General features: G+C 37.5%; 1 protein-coding gene across 2 annotated transcripts in view; it reads left to right on the top strand.

The window, feature by feature from the left end:
• The window catches only part of KITLG (KIT ligand), a 56430-nt gene extending 40818 nt beyond the window's left edge, over positions 1–15612 (top strand). Inside the window, exons 5-10 of one of the 2 annotated variants that reach the window (XM_027901550.1) lie at positions 994–1156; positions 2039–2134; positions 8740–8849; positions 9350–9426; positions 11123–11207; positions 12330–15612. In XM_027901550.1, coding sequence (XP_027757351.1) covers positions 994–1156; positions 2039–2134; positions 8740–8849; positions 9350–9426; positions 11123–11162 — 486 coding nt within the window. In that variant the 3' untranslated portion in view covers positions 11163–11207; positions 12330–15612. Of the gene's footprint in view, positions 1–993; positions 1157–2038; positions 2135–8739; positions 8850–9349; positions 9427–11122; positions 11208–12326 lie in introns of both variants that reach the window. The other variant, XM_027901549.1, reaches the window with a different exon arrangement.
• The last annotated feature ends 5049 nt before the right edge of the window (positions 15613–20661 follow it).

Here is a 20661-nt window from a genome sequence, read left to right as displayed (position 1 = left end):
TTTCCATTTCAAACTGAATTCTGTTAAATCTTCAATGTATATATATTTATTTTTTATTTTTGTCCTGGTGATTCAAAGCACTCAGCTGGGATGTGGTTGGGAAAAAGGAATTTTATTTTGTAGAACAGAGAAGTAAATATTCTGTAATTCAGAGAAAAAACTAGCTATTGGTTTCCTCAGAGAAAAATTATGTTAAGTCTAGTACTTTCAGCATTAAATATAAAACAATTTTGGAGCCAAAACCTGGAAGTTTTCCTCAGGACATATTTAAACCACATTCTTAATGCTGTCCTCCTTCTTGGGAGTACAGAGTAATTCCAGGCCAAATTTGACCTCCTGGCATAAGAAACAGCTGTTATGAAACCCGAAATCAGGTAAAAAGAAAAAAAAAATAAGATAACCATCAATCATCTTAACATGGATCTCAATCTTGTTGTTTAGTGTGGTATAACGCACTTGTCTGTTAGACATCAGAGTGATTGGGCTTCCTTGTTTATAGTCCTGCTCTTATTTTTAGATACGTTATCAGGGATCTCAGCCTGCTTCTGTGCAGTGGCGTATCTCAGCTATTGTATTCTGTTCCCTGTTCTCTTAATGACATTACCAATGATTGTGTTGTTTTCATGTGTTCAGGTTAAAAGGATCTTGTGAAACATTGCCAAGTAATGTGAAATCAAGGCATTTTTTTTAATGAAGGGAATTAAAAAAACATCTCTTCATTTTCAGTGTAGGATGGGAGACTGTCTATCATTCCTTAGCAATTTTACAACACTGTATTAATAATTCATTTCTATTTGCAAAGCTAATTTAAAATCTTCAGATCAGAAGACTTGTATGTTTTATAAAAAATTGTATACAGCCAATCTGGTCTTCCACAGGTTAAAAATTTAAACTATTTTGTGTCATCTTTGGCTATTTTTATCATCTGTTGAGATTTTGAAATGAATGTCTCTCTTGACCTTCTTTCAAGCTGAATTCTGTATTTTACGCTAGGATTTTGTAAAAGAGAATGGTCACCTTTACGAAGAAGGTCGCTTCATTCCTGAGGATTTTTTTAGGCACTTTAATACTACCATTGAGGTCTACAAGGAGTTTGCAGACACAGTGGATAAGAATGACTGCATTCTGCCTTCAACAGTAGAAACACCAAAGAATGGTAAGATGGCTCTTCTTTTGGGGAACAGAATCTAAGTAGATATAAATGGGTGATTTTCCTTGAATTTCAGAGATACTTAGGTTCTGATACTGTACCTCCATGTCACCTTTTTACTGCAAGTTAAAATTACTACGGACAATGAAGGTTGTATTTCTGTTTGAAGTCAAGTTCTATGTGACAGAAAAACTAGTGTATTCATTCCTAGACACATCACTCCTTGATGTAATCCAAATAACCTCACAGTACACTGCTCTGTTTCTTTTCATTCCAAATATATCCTGGATTGTCTCTTTACATTGCTCTTATCTTCTTTTAATGCTCTATTTAGTTTTATAAGGCAGCAAAGGAGCCTATGATTGAACTACTGAAAGGACAGGAAGATAGGACAAGCTGCAAATTTCAGCAGCCTCAAGTCACCTTCATATTCATCTTACCTCTACTGAAAAGGGCCATGTTTACTTCATTTAAAAATTTTAACAAGCTCAAGGCAGGCTCCTGCAGTTTTTTCTCATCCTTCCAGTAAATGGAGGGGTTTTACTATCTTTTCTTTTACTCTCTCCACTGACAACTATTAGCTTTTCAATTAGGGCAATATATACAATTGCACAGTTACACCGCTAGTAGATCAGTGCCATAACCTAAGAACTTGTTTGCAGCAGTTGCTTTTCCAGACTAGCTATTCAGCAGCATCTAAGCTTCTAGACATGACTGCTTCTTAATAAAACTGACTTTTTTTGCTTAATCCACTTTATAAAAAGCCCTACATCCAATTTTTAAAAACAGTCCTATAGCCACATCAGAGTAGCCCTATAGCCCATCAACTTACATAGAGGGAACTGTATTTTAAGTTTCATAATACTAACACACTCATTTTCTATTTAGATTCCAGAGTCGCTGTCACAAAAACATTTTTGTTTCCTCCTGTTGCTGCCAGCTCCCTTAGGAATGACAGCATTGGCACTAGCACTAGCAGTAACAGTAAGTACAAGTGATTAAATATATGTCTCCATTTTGTTCTAGTAGCTGATTTTTATGAGAGCTCAGAGGAAAAGAATGTCATTAATTGTGCAAATTAATGGGAAGTTCCATGTTCCTGATGGTGTGCCATGTGTTTCTCAGCTGTCATACTGAAATGCAATGAACTTATCTAACCAAAATGTATAGATACTATCGAGTTACAGTGATGTGACAGCTCTCTACAACTTGGAGAGGGCAGGCCTCTGTTTTGGCTGTCGTGAGGTCTCACTAGTCATGTGGCCTCAGCAAATTTGGCTGTGCCAGACACTTTGTTTTAACTCTCTGAGAAGGAAGTTGCTCCAAGTGAACAGAATAGCTATCCTAAACCAGCTGAGGGTACTCACATGGACAAAGAGGTTGCCTGTACACTGCGATTTGGTAGTACTGTCAGTCTGCTTTTATACCACACCAGAAGACAGTCCCCATGTTTGCTTGCTGTAGTTGCAGTAGGGCTGCCTCCACAATCAGCGCGCTTTCGGTTGGGGTCAATGACAAAGTTTCTACGCTTTTGGCAGGCTGTAGTCTTCTCTCTTGTTTAATCATCTCCATGTTTCTCATCTGTCTTGGTCACTGTATTATATGACTGGTCACTGACAGATAAGAGAGCCCAGAATAGTTGATTTAAGAGCTTCAACATTACCCATCATGAGGTCAGAAGGGGTATAGGAATCTGAGGTGGAAGAAAACAGTGACATTTCAGGGGCTTTTAGTGACATCATATACAATAAGGTGAATAATCTCTGGAGCTTCCCATGTGAACAAAAGAAGGGGATTTTCCTTAGTGGTTTCTGAAATGGTGATCAAAGCTCAACCATATTATTGTTTCCTTGTTCCTGCTTCCCAGACACATGAGGATAACAATGTGTGTGTGTCTCTCTTTAAAATTTCCCCTTTTCACTTCACGAAAATCTATGTTATCTTAGTGTGTGATGACGAAGCGTATGGCTGGTACTCCCTTGCGCATAAGAAATCACGTGCAAGGAGGCAGCCTGACATAGCCTGTTGGACACAATTGTTGGTGGGACAGATACTACTAAGCCTGAGTTTCTTCTTGCGCTCCTTCTCTTGGGAATGTGCAATCTAGTTACTCTCTGGGCTTTTAGCACTATGCGTACTATCTCTTAGCTGGCTCACAGCTGCTATCAGATTTGAAGCCCTTCCTGACTGCTTTCTAATTAAGAGAAGGTCTTAAGTTATCATACCCCAGAACCCTTAGAGCAGAATGCTGGAATAAAAAACCACCCTCAACTCCTGGCTGCTAGCCTACCTCTCTGGAAAAGAGAAGCCTCACTGCCATAGATTCCCTGCCAAGAGGTCACAGAGCTGTCTGCAAGTACTTGCTGAACTCAGGGCTAACTGTGAGGCACCAGGAGGGGGTTAAAGAATGCATACCTGTTTCTCTCTCGGGTCTGAACATGTGATAATTTTTGCTGTCACTGCTAGAGGAAAAATGTTCAGCCACAGCCTGAAGCAATGGGAATGGATCAAGGAGCCAAAAGACAGACAGATAGATTACAGGAGCAGTTCAGATGAAAGGATTTTGACCCAGTACAGTAATAGGAGGGATGCCAGGCAGTGCAGTGGAGTGTGGAAACTGTGTCTGTACTGTGGAGGAGAGCACAGAAGCAGGATTATTAATCTTGTTTTATAATTGGAACTGGTAATCAAGTAGGAAAGAAGCCTAATTAAAATAATGCAGTAAGTCAACGAAATTGCTTGGCTACCATATGCTGTACAGGTGTGTTTTAACTGATTATCATTCTCTTAAGCAATTTATTGGAAAATTGGATATCAGTTAACAGCCTTATGTAGAAATGACATGAGGACTGCATGTCTGCGGCTGGGGATAATTTGAACTCATAATCAGATTAAATTACATTAACTTGAATGCTGACTGGTTGCGCTATAGTTATTTGTTTGGAGTTTTTTGCAGGGAGAGAGCTGTGAAATCTTTATTGGCATCTCTGTTTTACTCCCTGAAGTGACCTTCAGTACTGATTTTAGTTTTGTCTTAACTTTATTGCTGAGGAAGTTTTGCTTTTAGTTAATCCTTACCTTCTTGGAAGGAACAACAATGAATAAACTTTATTACTTCCCATGTGAAGACTCCCCAGCACAGAGTCCTCTGGCTTCAGTACTGTTCTCAGAACAGCACCACTAGATTCAAATTTCAAAACCAAAAATATTTGGAGAAGAGAGGAGGCCTGAAAAAAAGCATCTCCAGATACAAACTGCAGTAATTTTTTAAAAAATAACTCTCTTCAATTTTAAGTAGTTTTAAATTGAGCTATTTTTTTAGTTTAATAGTTCCTAGAGCATTTAGAAGCATTCAGTATTTGCAGAAGAACCCCTCCAGATTAATAATAAATTTTGAATTTATTAATAAAGTCTGTGTGGTCAGATGACTTGGACTGCTCCTCATTTTAAATTCAGCTTAGACAAACCTGAAGTGCATCATCTAATAAAATAATTTGTGTAATAATTATCATATAAATTGTATATAAATAAGCTAAATTATGTGTTTTAATGTTGTTCTTACTTTTGTTGAAAGAACCATGTTTCATGACTCCATTGTTTTTACACAAAAATAACACTAAATTACAATAATATAGTAGAATCTTAATTAAATCTACACCAAAAGTCTTAGCCCAACTAAGTGTAAAGTAGAACAATTATGCTATTCTATTTTTTTTTTTTTTAATGGTAGTAGTGCTGGTTTTATTCCTGTAATATAGAATGTAGATTTGTGGCATATTCCCACTTCATCTTTTCCTCCATAAAATTCTCAAGACACCACCACTAGCATTCCCAGTTTATTTAAAGGGGTTTGGTTTTTCCTCTTTGTGATTCATGACTGTAGTCCAATTGAAATTCCATTTAACTGTTTAAGTTGAACCTTGCTGGTATTTTTCTGGATCATTATACCTTGCACAGCCTAGAGAATTCAGATGAGATGGTTCCTATGTAAAGAACAAAGGATAGGAAGACTAGAGTCCTGATCTCTTCTTTCAGTGGTTGAACCAAGCAGTAAATAATAGTCTCTTTTTTTCATCCATAAGATGAATCTCACATTGCTCTGATTAAAGCTCAAACTTATTAGCTGTTACTAACACTTGTCCCTCAATTTAATGCCATGATGTTCTTAATATTTTCATGAAAAGTTCTCTATTTCCTTCTTCCAATTTTGCCTATAATTTCCTCATAATAATTGAGCTTTGTTATTCCATACCGAGCAGCTCAAAGAGTCTGTAAACACAGAGATCTCTATGATTGCTTTTAGGAATAAGGTCTCCTTTTTTAATTAAGGAAAGAATACCATAGTTTAATTCAGTAATTGCACTACAATTTGAAAACGTTCACCCGTGGCTTAATGCAATTGATGTTGCCTTCTGTGCCTTTGTTCCAACTTCATAGTTAATGGAAAACCCTAATGAACAGGTGAGAGCTGCTCTGAATTTTTTATAGATAAGATCTTGTGGTAATTGTGTTGGAGCTGAGCAGAGGTAAACTGAAAATTCCTTTGAGACATATATGGCAAAAAAAACCCAAGTCAGTGCTTTGAATCCTCATCACATAGGGCTCGGTAGGAAGCAGCTCAGTAACTTTATTGTGTAGTTGAGTGGTTTTTACTGTAAATATATTTTGTTTGCAGCTTAAACATCCCAATGTCCATGAAGACTATACATAAATCAGCATCAATTGAGCTTGACTCCCTAGGGAATCTTCCAGGATATGTAGAGTGAGAGTTCCGAGAGGTGCTGGCCTGCATCCACTCCCCTTTTGTACTTTTCTGGATAGAATCTGTTTAAAGCGGATAATATACTAATTGCAAAGCCAGCACTTTCTTTGACATTGCCCAAAGGGTTCACAGAGTTCCTGTTACACCTGATTTCCTCCTATTCCCTCTCCTGCTCTGTCTTTACAACTCATGGGAGTCAGAATCTTTCTGTGTAGAGCTCTGAAGTTTCTAACAGAGGAAAAGGTCCCTATGGAAGGAATAAAAACTTAATGATAGCCAGCTTACTTTCCTTATCTCCCTTTTTTTCATTAGGACACAAGTCTCTGTGAGGTGCTCCAGACTCAGAATTCTCCAACCTGTTCTGTTTTAGATGTTAATATAAATAAAAGGCAATGAAGAAACCTGTCATGATTCATTTCATTCTCCCCAGATCTTTCAAGAGACTTTTTTCAGGACTTCAATGCGAAATTAAATAATCTGTTGTTGTCTGCTTTTTAAGGTAGTTATAGGTTACTTAATTTTCAAATTAATTCATACATGTTATATCAAATCATGAAAAAAAATCTATTGTCATTTTTAAAAGATGAACTGGGAAGGGTGTCACAATGGGACTATATTTAGGTTCTGTTTCTGGGTTACAGGTCCCCACATGGAAAGCTTATTATGAATTCCTTTCAGTTTTCCGTGATGATGCAGAAATTGTCTGCATTGGAGATAACTTCTCAAAAATCAGATTTTTTTTTCAATTTTAGATACCTCATTGTAAAGGGTTTCTTCTGCTGTCAAAGATTCCATTAAGTTTGTGAAAAATACTGTTAAAAACAAGGGTGCTAAACTATCACTGGTTGCCTTGCATACAGAAGATTTCCCTAGAAGTTCATTTAAAAAACAGCATGCTTGCCATGACATGCTGCCCAACATTGCAGGTAGGCAAAGGGTTTCTGAAGTTATGCACTCTACCACAACGTTATCAAATACATTATGCTCTACATGAAGTGAAGAGTCTTTCCTTTGACTTTTATTTCACTTTTTAATTTTTTTCTGAAGTTTGCAGGTCAGAATCTGGAAAACAAGACCATCCCCATATGATTTACATAATTTAGTTGTATAACTCAGCAGTCTCTCACTGGTAGGAATGGCATTAGGCAAACGAGGGTTGCACTTTTCTTGCCTAGAGCACAAGAGCAATGTAGGAATTTTCTTCTGAGAATACAGTTCAGATAAACTAATGACAGGAAGGCTTTTTTGAGTTGTTTAGTCTAGCTCTACCCCACTTGAGTTTACCCAGTTTTTCTGAAGATCAGTTCTGCAACCAAACATCCTCTGTGCCTAATCTGTGAGAGAAAGTTAGAAAAGATATGTTCCCCCAATTATTTTCTGATTTTGTCTTTAATTTCTGAGCAGGCAGAGGCAGACTTTATCTGTTCCCTTCTCTGTAGACAGATTTCTTTCACGGTACGCTAGTATCAGTTCTGCTTGACTGATGCTTTCTTTTAGTGTGCCGAGTCTTCCAGATCTAAGTGAAATTCAAGCCACTACAGTCAGAACCTATACTTTTTAAACAGTGTATGAGATACAGAGATATATATTATATGAATATATAAGATGCAGAATTTATGCTGTCTTTTTAGTTCTCTCTTCACTGAGGCTAGAAAACACAGCTGGATTTCAGAGATTAAAAAGGATATTTGTCTAAAACTTGGAAAATATCAACCAGAAAATCTCAGAAAGTTGAAAATTAATTGATAGTTAATTATAAGATGCTCCTTTCCAAACTAGAGCATTTTTGGAGGCTGTTTAATAATGTACTAAACATACATTGTTTGACCCAGTATATCATGCTGTATGTGCTTAGACATTTGTGTTTGCATGAGTCACACGAATTTGGAGTGCTGTCAGTTCATTTTCCTTTCTATGTATCCAATCACCTATACTTTTCCAGTGCTTACAGTTTGGTTCTTTTCCTATAATCTGACAATACACCCACCACTCGAACTGCAGACTCCCAACCTTGAAATGAAACAGAACGGGTCTGGATGGTGTCTAACAGTCTGTGGCTTGCTTTGCCTTTCAGAAGGAGGATCCCCAGGTGACTCTGTAGGACTTTTTACATCCTGCTCTTGATTAAATAACTGCAAGGCCAAATTTTAGTCTCAGCATGCATGCAGCTCCCTGTGAGGGAAATGGAAAGACTAGGATTGCTGCCCTTCCATTTAAAATGTTAAAAGCTATCAAGAAATGGTTATAACCAAATAAAACACAGCTACACCTCAAGGTACCAAGGGTTTGATTTTGCTGAAGTCAGTGGCACCTTTCCAAGAAGATGTTAGAAGTGGTCAGCTTATTTCGTTAAATTAACCACCCTCAAGTGGCCTCACATTGATCATTCATTAGTGTCAAGGCAAAGTGCCTGTCTGCAGTCAGTGGGAGGTCTCTGATGGATCTTAGGAAAATGCACAAATTGACATATATTCTTTTCCAGATAATTACTTTGTGTTTCAAATTCAGACCTCCAAAAATTAATAAATCCAAAACTTTGAAGTGTGGGAAAGCGATAATTCTCTACAGGTGACAGAAAGAGAATTAGTGTTGATACTTTTCAACACAGTTATTTCAGAATTGGGTGAAGCATCCTCGTGGTCAAAAACTTCCTGTAAGATTTTGTATGAAGTGCTCTTCATGCACATAGCACTTTGAAGTATCTGTTCTGCGATTTAAGATGCTGTTATGTAGGTGTTGCATGAAAGTGCTCTTGCTAATAGTGTTGCCCTGAGGATAGTTTTCTGCTATAAATCTGTCTTCACTAACAGAGTATCTTTAATTACAGAAGAAGCTCTTGGCTTCATTCGCAGCTCCAGCCTGCAAGGGATCAGCATAGCATTGACATCATTGCTGTCTCTTCTTATTGGCTTTATTTTGGGAGCCATATACTGGAAGGTAAGAAATGCTACATTTAATTGTTTACACAGTGATACTACATTTCTTAGCTATGGTGGAGGTGGGAAGAGCAGAACCATTCTGCAGTTGAAAACAAGAGACACCTCTTCTGATTTTCACTGAACTGTGGCATGCAGTTGTAAATCTGTGTGTCAGATTCTTGAATTTCACTGTCAAAGTGCAAATCCTGTCTTATCAGCATGATCGCTCTCTAATTGGAAACTAAAAATGTGGGATTCACCCAGTTCTCCATCTCTCCTATTGTGTATTGGGAATAGAATTTTTTTGCGTTTGCTCCTTGTGCCCCTGCCTACAATACAAAGACTTCAACAGTAAAATTATATCAGTAGCAGATGTATGTTAGGGGGTAAGATTTGACCTGCATTTTGCAAGCTGACTTTGATACTGAAAATCTGAACAACTTGAAACATACAGCAATTGTTTAGTGAGTTACTAAAGAAAGCTTTAGAATATTTATATTTAATGCATTTTATTCCTAGAAAACCCATCCTGAATCCAGACCAGAAAGTGTTGAAACTACACAGTGTCATGACTGTCAAGAGGAAAATGAGATAAGGTATAGTATTTCACTTGATATTTGCATTTGCAAGTGTGATTTTATCTCTGAGAGCTACTTCTGTTACTCTCTAGCTCTATGACAAATACAAAAAAACCCGCAAACACAAGGTCTTGCTGCACAGGTAAAATATGTGCTTAGGGTGTGCCCTTTAAAGAACCTTCTGGTGTAAATATAGAAATTGATATGGAGAATATTTCTGCTTACAAAATTCTATAAAGAGGACATTACCTTTGCTTTGTCTGTCCTTACTCCCACTGTGAAAAAGGATTGCTGAGACCTATAGGAGAAGCAACAAAATAAAATGAATGTTGTTATTTGCTATGTGGTGTAAAGCTAGGCTGATATTATGGAAATAAATAGAATGCAATGTCTTCCTGGTTGTGTTCCTAAATCCTGTTAAATACTTTTTACAATAATGTTTTTTCCATTCTTTTACTTTTTTGTATTCCCCAGGATATTATGTTTTCCAGGGAGTTTTTTTATGCTTGTAGAAAGTTAATGAGGACTCATTAAAATCCCAATCACTTCCAACTGTCATCCTGAAATAATTCAAGGCTTTGTTCATAGTTAAACTCATACGTAAACATGGCTTTATCTGACTTTTCAACAGAAAAAGTTCTATGTCACTCAGCCAATCAAGTATACCTTAGAAATAACAATCAAAGACTTTGAAGCTCCTTGGATATGAATTGGGCAAAGAACTCCGTGAAATCCAGAAAAGGGCTTAGGGATATTCATGCTATAGCATTTTGAGAGTATTGTTTAACTTCATATATTATGATGTTTGGTCAGATTTTAATTGAGTGACTTAGGGAAAGATCTGATGCAGATGGTAGAAGGACACAAACTGTAGTTGTCTCACACTGTGTGAAATATCTTGTGCTGCCCACTGTTGAACACAGAAATAGTCAAAGTTCTGATCTACCATTTTGGTCACAGAAGCTGAAATTTTCAGTGTTTAGGCTTGCTAAAATAATAAATCCTTAAAACAAATTTCCTTCATGTATGATATATAGAATGAAAGACTGTATATTCACCAGGTATATTAGTTGCTACGAGTAACTCATTCTGTACCTCATCCTCACAGATATTAAAACCTGTGAAAAGGAACATACATCTTCCTTTTAACTTCACAGGAAATATAAAACATTGTTATACAGAAAGAAAAGAGGAAAAAATTAGTTAAATGCTGGAGAGAGCCTTAGCAGGAAATTTAGACAGATTGCATTCTCCATCGCATGTCTTCTTAAATATATGGCGTATGTGTTGGCATATACAGCAGAGATAAGAAATTTCACCTTCGTGAGAAATTAGGGATATTCATCTACAAATAGGAGGAACTAATAGCAAATATAAATTATAATACTTTGGGTTCCCTTTCATTTAAACTAACTTATGTTAGGAAGAAATTCTTTACAGAGAGGGTAATCAAGCATTGGAACAGCCTACCCAGAGAGGTGGTGGATTCACCATCCCTGGAGGTTTTTAAGCAGAGATTGGATGTGGCCCTTAGTGCCATGATATAGTAATTGGAGTTGGATCAGGGGTTGGACTTGATGATCTTGGAGGTCTTTTCCAACCCAATCTATTCTATGATTCTATGATTCTATGATTCTATGGACCTTTTTATTCTATTGGAATTAAAGGGCTATTGTTATACTAATAAAGTACCTTTTTTTTTTTTTTTTTCCAGTATGTTGCAGCAAAAAGAAAAGGAACATCTACAAGTGTAGCTGTTGCTTTTTTTCCCCTCAACACTGTTACTGTTTCATGTACTGGTAAGTTGCTCTGGTGACAGTCTTACCATAGACTTAGTTACTTTCAGCTGTGGCAATTCAGCAGCCCATTTTAGGAAAAAAAATACATCTTGCTGTCAATAAGCTGCATAAGATCTTTAGCAACTAATTTAATTAATCCTGTACCATTAATTTAGACATTTGACTTTTAACTTGAATGATTCAAAATGAAATGTGCAGGAATTCCAAAATGAAGGATAGCTATTGCTACTCCTTTTTGGCTCAAGAGCTGATACAGAGCTGTTGTCTTGCAGCTGTTGAAAGCAATATGAACTAAAAACACAATCTGCTAAAAGTAGCAGGTGAGTGTAGGAGAACAGGCCAAGCAGAGCTGAGCTTTTATTAATTGTTGCTTAGTCAGCACAGTTTGCAGTCTCTGTAGCCTCATCAGATGCATCATTCTTGCTTTAGTATGCAAGAGTGAAGAGCAAAGGCAAGTGAGATTTCTCAGTTCCAGCTGTCCTCTGCAGAATGGTGTGCTTCTCTGGCAGGGGGCTTCTTACCACAGGAACTGTGCTGTACTTAACCCATGGCGTCTATGAAAGAGTCTGGAAGATTCAGGCAGCACTGAATGGTTCATTTTATATCATGAGTGGAAAGAGCAATGTAAGAGTAAACAGGCAATCCAGGTTTTGCAGCTCATCCTGTAGTGGTCACTGTCAGGTGTTTGAGTGAGTTTCAGTCTCCTTAACTGCTTTTCTCCTCAGTGAGAAGGAAAATTCACTGCACTGAAAAAGTCATTCAGTTTTTCCAAACATGTAAACTCAATTTGGTATTGACTTGTCCAAGATGACTTCAAAGGGAAGTTTCCTGCCAGAGATTGCCAATACCAAAATGCACAAACAACCTGTAAAACCATGGGGGTTGTTTCATCATCTTAGATGAGCTTTTGCAGGCAAGTGTGTTCTTGACCAGGAAAGTACATCTTATAACATTTTTCTTTCTGAGTAAAGAAATGTCTACACAATGTCATTAAATTTATCTGCTTCCAAAATGATAAGGAAAAAACATCTCTGTTATATGTCTGTGAAAAGCTCTATTGTTTAGTTACACGGAGAGGAAGACTAATCAGCAAAATCAGTTTCTGTTTTTCTCTTCAAGCAGGTAACAGTTCCATGTTCGCTTCATAAATGAAGCAGCTTTAAGCACATTCGTATTCCTTCTGGAGTGACAGACTGAGTCTGCATCTGTTGTTGCTGCCCATGACTCCGTAGACATGATATAGAAATGAGGACAATTTACGTTTGTTACTGTGAAACCAACAGTGAATTGAACAATTACAAGAAGAGTGTGCACTTAGCAGGACTGTCTCTTATGTGAATATCTACCTTGTGTGACATTTGAGGATTTCTAATTGCATTAGTACTTTCATCTGACTCTGGCAAAAAAAGTATGTCCTGAACAAAGAGCATCTTTCAAATGCCTCCAACTATGTGTAATCATTGCAAGTCATAAATACCTTTCCATCCTTAATTTAAATTTTGTGTCCTCTACCTTACATTGATGTCTTCAGATGGAGGTCTCGGAACTGACAGAAAATGCAGAAATGGATACAGATAACATACTTTTCAATGTTGTATATAAAACTCAAAAGTAAAGTTATGCCATGAACTAGAGTTCTAGACTTTTACTTATAAGGAGCTGTGTTTATGCCTGGCAAAGGCCGTGTCTACAGCAACATGTGGTCTCTGTCGGGTGCCAGGTGGCTGGTTGCCCACCCCAGAAAGCCTCAAGAATTTATCAGCGTTGGTGGTCTCTGTTCAGGAGAAGCAAATACTGGATGAAGACGAAGAAAACAGGAGGTGAATGTACCTCACAGAGCTTCGAAGCATTCAGAGTAACTGCTGGGTGTGTGAAAACTGGTGAAATTTCCAGCCATGCTTAGGGAAAGTAAAGAGTCTGAATTGCGTTCAAACATCAGAATAAAGACAAACCTGTGAAATGTGTTTTAAATTCTGACGATGTATGCCATTGATACTTTGTCTTTAAATGTCTAGCGTAGGAAATCTGAAAGATACTGAGAGTGTATTTAGCTTTTACTTACATCAGCTATAATTAATGTTTGCAATGTGTTTTAAGTGATAAGTAAGCTTTAATATCCTGGCATTCTCCACTCTTGAAGGTTAATTCTTTTGAAACAAAAGAGAAAGACTTTGTTTCCCACTTGTCTTCTGCATCTGTTGCTGTTATAGCATCAGTGGAATATGTACAGGACTGATGAACAGACATGTATTTTCAAGTAAAAATCCTAAAAATACCATGGTAAAAGTTTCAAGTGTAGTTGTGCATCTTTTCATCTTGGCTCTTTTCAGATAATGGCTATGATTATTTATCGGTATTAGGGGGGTTTACTCCCGAAAGGTAAAGGCTAAAGGCCCACTTCAGATATCAAACTGTCATCTGTGATCAAATTGATCAGGTCAGCAAGAGTTTTAGTTTAAGCCACTTAAGAACTTAAAAAAAATCCCTTTTAATGTTTTGCATAAAGTTGAAATTCTCTTTAAAATGTATAGTTACTAAATTTTTTAAGAGTTCTTGTGTAATTTTTTTCTTCTGCTGAATTTCCTGAGAACCATGCATAAAAAGAATATGTCATACATATAATATATACGGATGTGTGCATATATGTATGTATGTGTGTGTGTGTGTGTATTATTGGTAAAACTGTCTTACATACCTACTAAAAAGAAAAAAACTCAGAACCTTACCATGTTTGATGACAGAGCTGATGTGTGTATGTAGCCACTCTGTGTGGAATTTTTACTCTACTGAGATCACTGTTAAAACTTCTCTTGAATTCACTGATGCAAGGATTTGATCATGTGGAATTTTTATTTATACTCAGGCCCTTTTTGCACTTCCTGGATGTCAGAAAAGGGGCCTCAAGTCCTACTCAGCTGGTATAAATTAGCATAATTACATTAAGTATAACAGAACTTTGCATCATCTGAGGAACTTCTCTTAGACAAGATCAAAAGAAGCTTAGTGTGAGAAGCTTCATGTTTATTCAGAAAGATGCTCCTATAGAACTCATCCAATTAATAATCAAGATTGCTCATCACATCTAAAAAGCAAGTGCATTCCTCAACCAACAGAATTCCCTGTCTGCGGTTAAGTCCCCTTTGACATTGTGTAGTTCCTTACTCTCAAGGCCCTCAGACTTTGAGTTTCAAACCTATTTAAGAGTTACCCTAAAAAAAAAAAGTCAGTATGACCTATTTGATGGAAATTTGCACCTTATTGGTAATGCAGAGAATAACTGTGTTTTGTTTTTGATTGAATGGAAAAGTATCCAGCAGCGTTGTACAAAAACCTTAAATGCTTCATGCAATATGATATTAAGGCAAGTTTATGCATTTGAAGTTTTAAAAAACAACCTTAGATTCAGTCAAACAATTATCTCGTATTTATTAATGTTCCTAAATGCATTCCTTCCAGAAAATCAAATACACAATAATGTTGCACACTGGTGTGCTCCAAATTATACTTCAGTATTCAAAATGTGTAATATTTTAGGCTTCTTAGTCTACTATTCAATACTACAGAAAATATCAGCTATGAATTGAAACATGCATTAAACACAGATTGCGACAAAATATTCACCTTCCAAGAGCAACACCTTAAAGTAGTAGCTAAATCACTTTCAAATAATGTTAGATGCTTTAATCTTTCTGTGGAACAAGGCAAATGTAAGGCTATATGAGAATAGAAAGAAAATTCATGGGCAAACTTCCCACCTTCGCATCACAAACTTTGTTCTTTGAATATGCAGCAAAGTCGTATGACACATGGAGAAGCAGAATTGTTCGACTTCATGGTTTTCCTGTTCTCAGCAACCCATTTTGAGAGATTTGAACATAACGTCATCTGTTCTTAGTTCTCTTGCAAAGCAGAAGGGTGCTTCTAGACATTCTATAGATACAGTAGAGAGCATGGCACTGGAAATGGGATTGTGAATTTATTGGAAACTTTTTGTGGCCACTGAGGACATCTTTGGACATAATCAAATTTTGAAGGAAAACTGACTTGTAAGACATCTCTGAAATAAATGGAAACAGAATAAGTTACAGTTCAGTGGGAGTTGGGGTGGCAGAAGTAGACCTTTAATTGCCTCTGTATTCCACTGTAAGCTATTTAGCTTCTGGAGAGTGATCAGTTTTTCAGTCTTCTTTTTGGGTAGACAGAGGCTATGCATTAACACAGTTGGAAAATTAACACCCTTCCTCTTGAAACTGGGGGAAAATGGGTGTTGTACTTTTTTAAACAAAGGTCAGCCAAATTTGGCTTTTGGATATCTGTGGTTTGGTGAGAAACTTAACGTTTTTAGGTTTCCTTTGAAATAGTTCACTTTTGCATGCAATTGTTAAGGGCCTTATGAGGAAAAAAACCCCACCAGATAGTAATATGCTGAGTAACTCTGTTTAGACTTGTGTTTACTTGAATGAATTAATGGTACTTATTTCATCATAAGGTCATTTTATAAGCTTGCTTATAAAATGTACTTGACTATAAATATGCTTAACTATGGAGTATGTGTACAACCAGCACATTTTTTTAGATTCTCATCCTCACCAGCTCTGTTTTCTCTGTTGCTCTCTCTTTGTAATGTGCTGAAACTGTTCAGTACACACGATACAACTATTAAATTGAAAATCTAACTGTATATATAAAATACTGGTATTTTGAGTTAGATTTACATTTAAAGTTATCTGACATTCTTCAGTTCAGGAATCTGATTCAACTGCCTTAAATGCAGATCTACAGTAATGGTGGCATGTTGCTATTATGTTATCAAATTGATGGAACACGGAAACTTCAGACTCTTAAGTGACAGAGACAGACATTTGCTGGTTGCATCATGGACAAAATTCATTTATTTAAATGTAAATGTCAGCACAGTTTTGCATAGTTACATTTTGACTGAAGGTAATCAAAAAAGTTTATAAAATGTGATGTGTGTACATATGTGTCCTCTTGAAGATAGATGTTTTCCCACATCCTTTTTTTATACCATTTCAAATTTGGAATTTACATAATATACTTATACTTTATTGTTCTAAATAAAGATATTATGCACTGCCAAATAATTATTATATTGCTTTGTGTCAGTCCCATTTAAGACCTTTCTTTAAAGTCCCATATCACCTGGAAGAATTCTCTGTCAGAACATATGCTACTAGATGCATTTCATGAATGTTTTTGGTGCACTTCTTGCCCAATAAGTAGCGTTTACCAGGGTTTTTCAGTAGAAACCAGAGTTTATCCTGTGAGAATGGCATTCTTTTTTTCAAGTTTCAGCAGTTTATTGTGGCTTTTCTGTAAGAAGTCCAGGACAGGATGAGTTTGGGAGGAAAAAACTAAGCTGCTCAGGGAGCTTTGGCACCTCTCCATTCCTGAGAGAGAATGAAAGGATTCTGGCCTAAGAGGAAGAGATAAACCTGCTGAGACTTTCAGCCTTCCTTGGAGAGCATTAAGCAGCCTTGAAAGAAAGAGAGGTGAAGCTGCAGTAGTCAGATACAGAGGGAAATAAGAGTGAGGTACAGACAGGATTGGTGAGGAAGAGTGGAGAGCAGGATTAGTGGACTGGGACACAGGGCAACAGGATTTGGGGATGACAGACTTTAGGGTATGGACAAGAATGAGAACTGTAGCTGTTGTTCTGGACACAGCCAGAAATGCAGAGCAGATGGACTTGAAGGAGACTATGGAACAGCGGAGTAGCACTGATGATGTAGCAGAAGTCATGCCTTGAGGAGCAGCACTGGTGGGCCAACAGTGTGACGGGCGCTCAAGTTCACATAGGGCTACATGAGTACCACGTAGCTGCAGAGATAGAAATGAGCATACTTCATGTGGAAACTGCAAACTTCATGCAGCAAAAAGGAGGCAGATTTGACCTGGAATTTCAAGATGGCAAAAGTAACAGCTGGGCACCTGGAAATGAGATGTAAGAGCTCTTAGCTAACAAAACTGAAGTCAGAAGCTGGTAAGTGATAATCTGATTCAATGTCCAGATTGACTGTGGTGTGGAGATTGTTGGTGAGGGGTGACCCTCAGAGGAGGGAACAGTAGTGTTTAATATCAATGTCACAAACAGTGGGATCAAGTGCTCTCTCAGCAAGTTTGCAGACAACACCAATCGGATGGTGCCAAATATATCCTGGGCTGCATAAAAAGGGATTGTGGCCAGCAGGCTGAGGGAAGTGACTCTGCTCTGCTCTGTTGAGACCCCACCTGAAATACTGCATCCAGTTCTGGGGTTCTCACCATAGGAAAAGTATGGACTTGTTGGAAAGGGTCCAGAGGAAGGACACAAAAATGGTTATAGGGATGAAATATGTTCCTATAAAGAAAGGCTGAGAGAGTTGGAGCTGTTTAACTTGGAGAAGAGAAGTCTCTGGGGAGACCTTCTTACAGCCTTCTAGTACTTACAGTTGGCTTATAAGAAAGATGGGGACAGACTTCTAGTAGGGCATGTTGCAAAAGGACAAAGGTTAATGGTTTTAAACTGAAAGAGGGGAGATTCAGACTAGATATAAGGAAGGTGAGGAAGGTGAAACACTGGAACAGGTTGTCCAGAGAGGTGTTAGATGTCTTGGAAACTTTCAAGGTCAGGTTGGATGTAGCTGTGAGCAACCTGATCTATTTAAAGTTGTCCCTGCTCATTGCGGGGAGGATGAACTTGATGGTATTTAAAGGCCTTCTCCAACCCAAACTAATCTATGACTCTATGACTATGAATTGTAACATATGTAGATGGAGTAAAGGGAAAGATGGAAAATCTGAAAAGCCGTAAATCTTCAGCTAAAAGAGACACCACTATAATATTTTGATGCCTTACATAATGCTGATTAACTACATACCACCACCATCACTTAATTTGAACCCTGCAGACTTAAATGTGCTAAAGGACTGAGAGAAATATTTACCTTCAGTTTTCCAATTTTAGTCTCTCCAAAACAATGAATATAAACATCTCGTTTAGAGGATAAAAACAAAGGCTATCTTTGTCTGAGGCATGGACAGCATTAATAATGGCGTTTTCCTACTTGTGTCATGCAGAAGAACACCCCATATTATAATAAACAACTTTTTCTTGATGGCACTAGATTTTAACAGCTTAACGCTTTCACAAAATGACTTTACTTTGGATGAGCTGGATACATTCCCACTCTGCATACATTCCATGTTACACTCTAGTGTAATTACATTCCATGTTAACAAATGTGTGTTACTAAACATATTTTTTGCCCAAAGTTTCTGAATGGTCATAAATAAGATGTTTTTAGTCTTAACAAAATGAGTTCTTTCAGTATTTCACACTATATTAACAACTTATAGAATCACTTCCTTACTACTCTTCATGTAGCTGTTGATGATAAATTTTTTTCCAAAGTTCAAACATTTCTAAAATGGATTAAGTTTCCCAATATCTACAAAGAAGCATGTGCTAACACAATCAAGTCTTGTATAATTATTATATACTTAAACGGAATTACTAGGTGCTGGTGTGTAATAGAAAATTAGGTTAAATTAAAGCAGGCTGCCAGAACTGCAGAGAGGGAGGGAATGGAAGTTTAGCCTCTTTTTCCTCTGCCATTTCCCAAGGTAAGTTATTACAACATGTATAAGGAAAAATCCCAAATGTAATTATAGTTCATCTGACTTGTGGCCCCTTCTGCAAGATCCCACGATAAGCAAGCAGGAACTAAAATACAGATGAGACTTTTTGCAGACAGATATAGCTTCTGGCCAGTCACAAAATACAGGGACAATTTTCATTCTTTTTTGGCAAGAAATTTTCTTGAGCTCATGAAAAAATGTTCAACTGAGATCACAAAAGCTTCTTTGTTTGTCACCAGTTCTGCTCTGCAGGATAATAGCATGATAGTAAAATTGGCCCAATTAGAGTAAAGAAGCTGCAGAGCAGAATGTATAGCTTTTGTCAGTTTAAGTGACTACCACAAGTGACAAAATGTCATCTTCGAAATTTCACCTTGTCATCTCCTACATTGTGAATGATGATTATTAGGACCCCCCAGGTTATTTAATCTGTCATGTTCCTAAAGTTAAATATTTTAGACCTTCCTTTTTCTCAGCAGTGCTGTCATCATTAACAAAACACAGAACAGCCTTCACCTTTAGAAATGACAAAATGAGGATGTGTCTCAAAACCAATTAATAGCATCAGTGAAGGCAGAGACATAGCATCTAAATCTTTTGAATCTCATCCCCAAGAATAAAGCAATGATTTCTTTGTGGCAATTATTCCTCCTTTGCAGAAGTTGAGAAGAAAGCAACCCACTGACACGGTGGTACCACTCAGCAGTTTGTTGTTAAGTCTTGTTTCATATTGTTCCAGAGGAATCCAATTGCCTCAGTCCGTAAGCACTGTGTTTCCTTGATTTTATTTTAAATGCTCTAACTTTTGGATCAAAAAAAAGAGTTGTGTGAATCAAGGATGCGGTTACATGCAACAATTGGGTGCTCACTGCATTTCAAATAAAATCACTGATACACAGCAAAGTTTTAAACAGGCATACTAATGTACATGTAATGTAGTATGGGATGGCGGGTGCTGGTGGGGGTGGAGCAGGAGACAGTGGTTGGATTTAGCAAATTTTACAGGTAACTGCTGTGAACTTCAATCATATACCCTGAAGCAATGGCTGCACGTTACAGAATCTCTTCACAAATCCAACCCTTGGCAAGAGTGAGCCTCAAGATTGCCAAGTCCCATGTGCTGATCAAAAGGCTTGCTGGGCATCCCACGCTGCACTGTATTCCCCAGCCACTGGCAGCTCAACACCGTTGCCCTTCCTGCTCAGTGGCTGCAAGTGCCAGAACCACACGCACCTACCCTGTCCCTGGGGGTTCCTGAGATGAATCCATCTATATTTCCATATAGGCCACCAACGTTATTTCACTGAGAGCCAAAAATCTGTCTCCGGGTTGCATGACTCAAACAGGTCTCTTCTGCATTTCAACCTGGACCAAAACTGGAAACTCAGCAAAGCCCCAGGTTTTTTCCCTTGCATACACACACCTTTGTGTCCTGTCATTATCCAATCCCTCCTTCAGCCCCCACCCAGACTCCCTGTGCTCTCCTCTTGAGTCATACTCTGCTATTAAAGCCTCATGTATTCCACTTGCACTTAGCAGCCCTACCATTAGCAGTTTTATGTAGTCAGTAAACATTTGAGTTAGCGTTTAGGAAGAAAACACTTCAAATTGTTTAGCAAAAGATTAGACTTCTGGGGTCAGCTATAACTGGAATACTGCTAGTCTCACTGTAAACTGTACTGCACAGCAGTATGCATGCTGGCTGCAAGCATAGAAATTTCTACAGTGTTTTTCCTCAGAAGAACAAACAAAATTTATGCAGCATAAATATGTTAACCCTATTTTCTCCTAAAACTATTTGCCTGTGAAATTG

Source organism: Empidonax traillii, unplaced genomic scaffold, assembly GCF_003031625.1.
Source record: "Empidonax traillii isolate 1590-97213 ecotype Southwest subspecies unplaced genomic scaffold, ASM303162v1 scaffold797:size354868, whole genome shotgun sequence".
In the NCBI taxonomy this organism is placed as follows: Eukaryota; Metazoa; Chordata; class Aves; order Passeriformes; family Tyrannidae; genus Empidonax; species Empidonax traillii.
The sequence above is the reverse complement of the archived record's forward strand: the minus strand, read 5'-3'. Positions and strand labels throughout refer to the sequence as shown.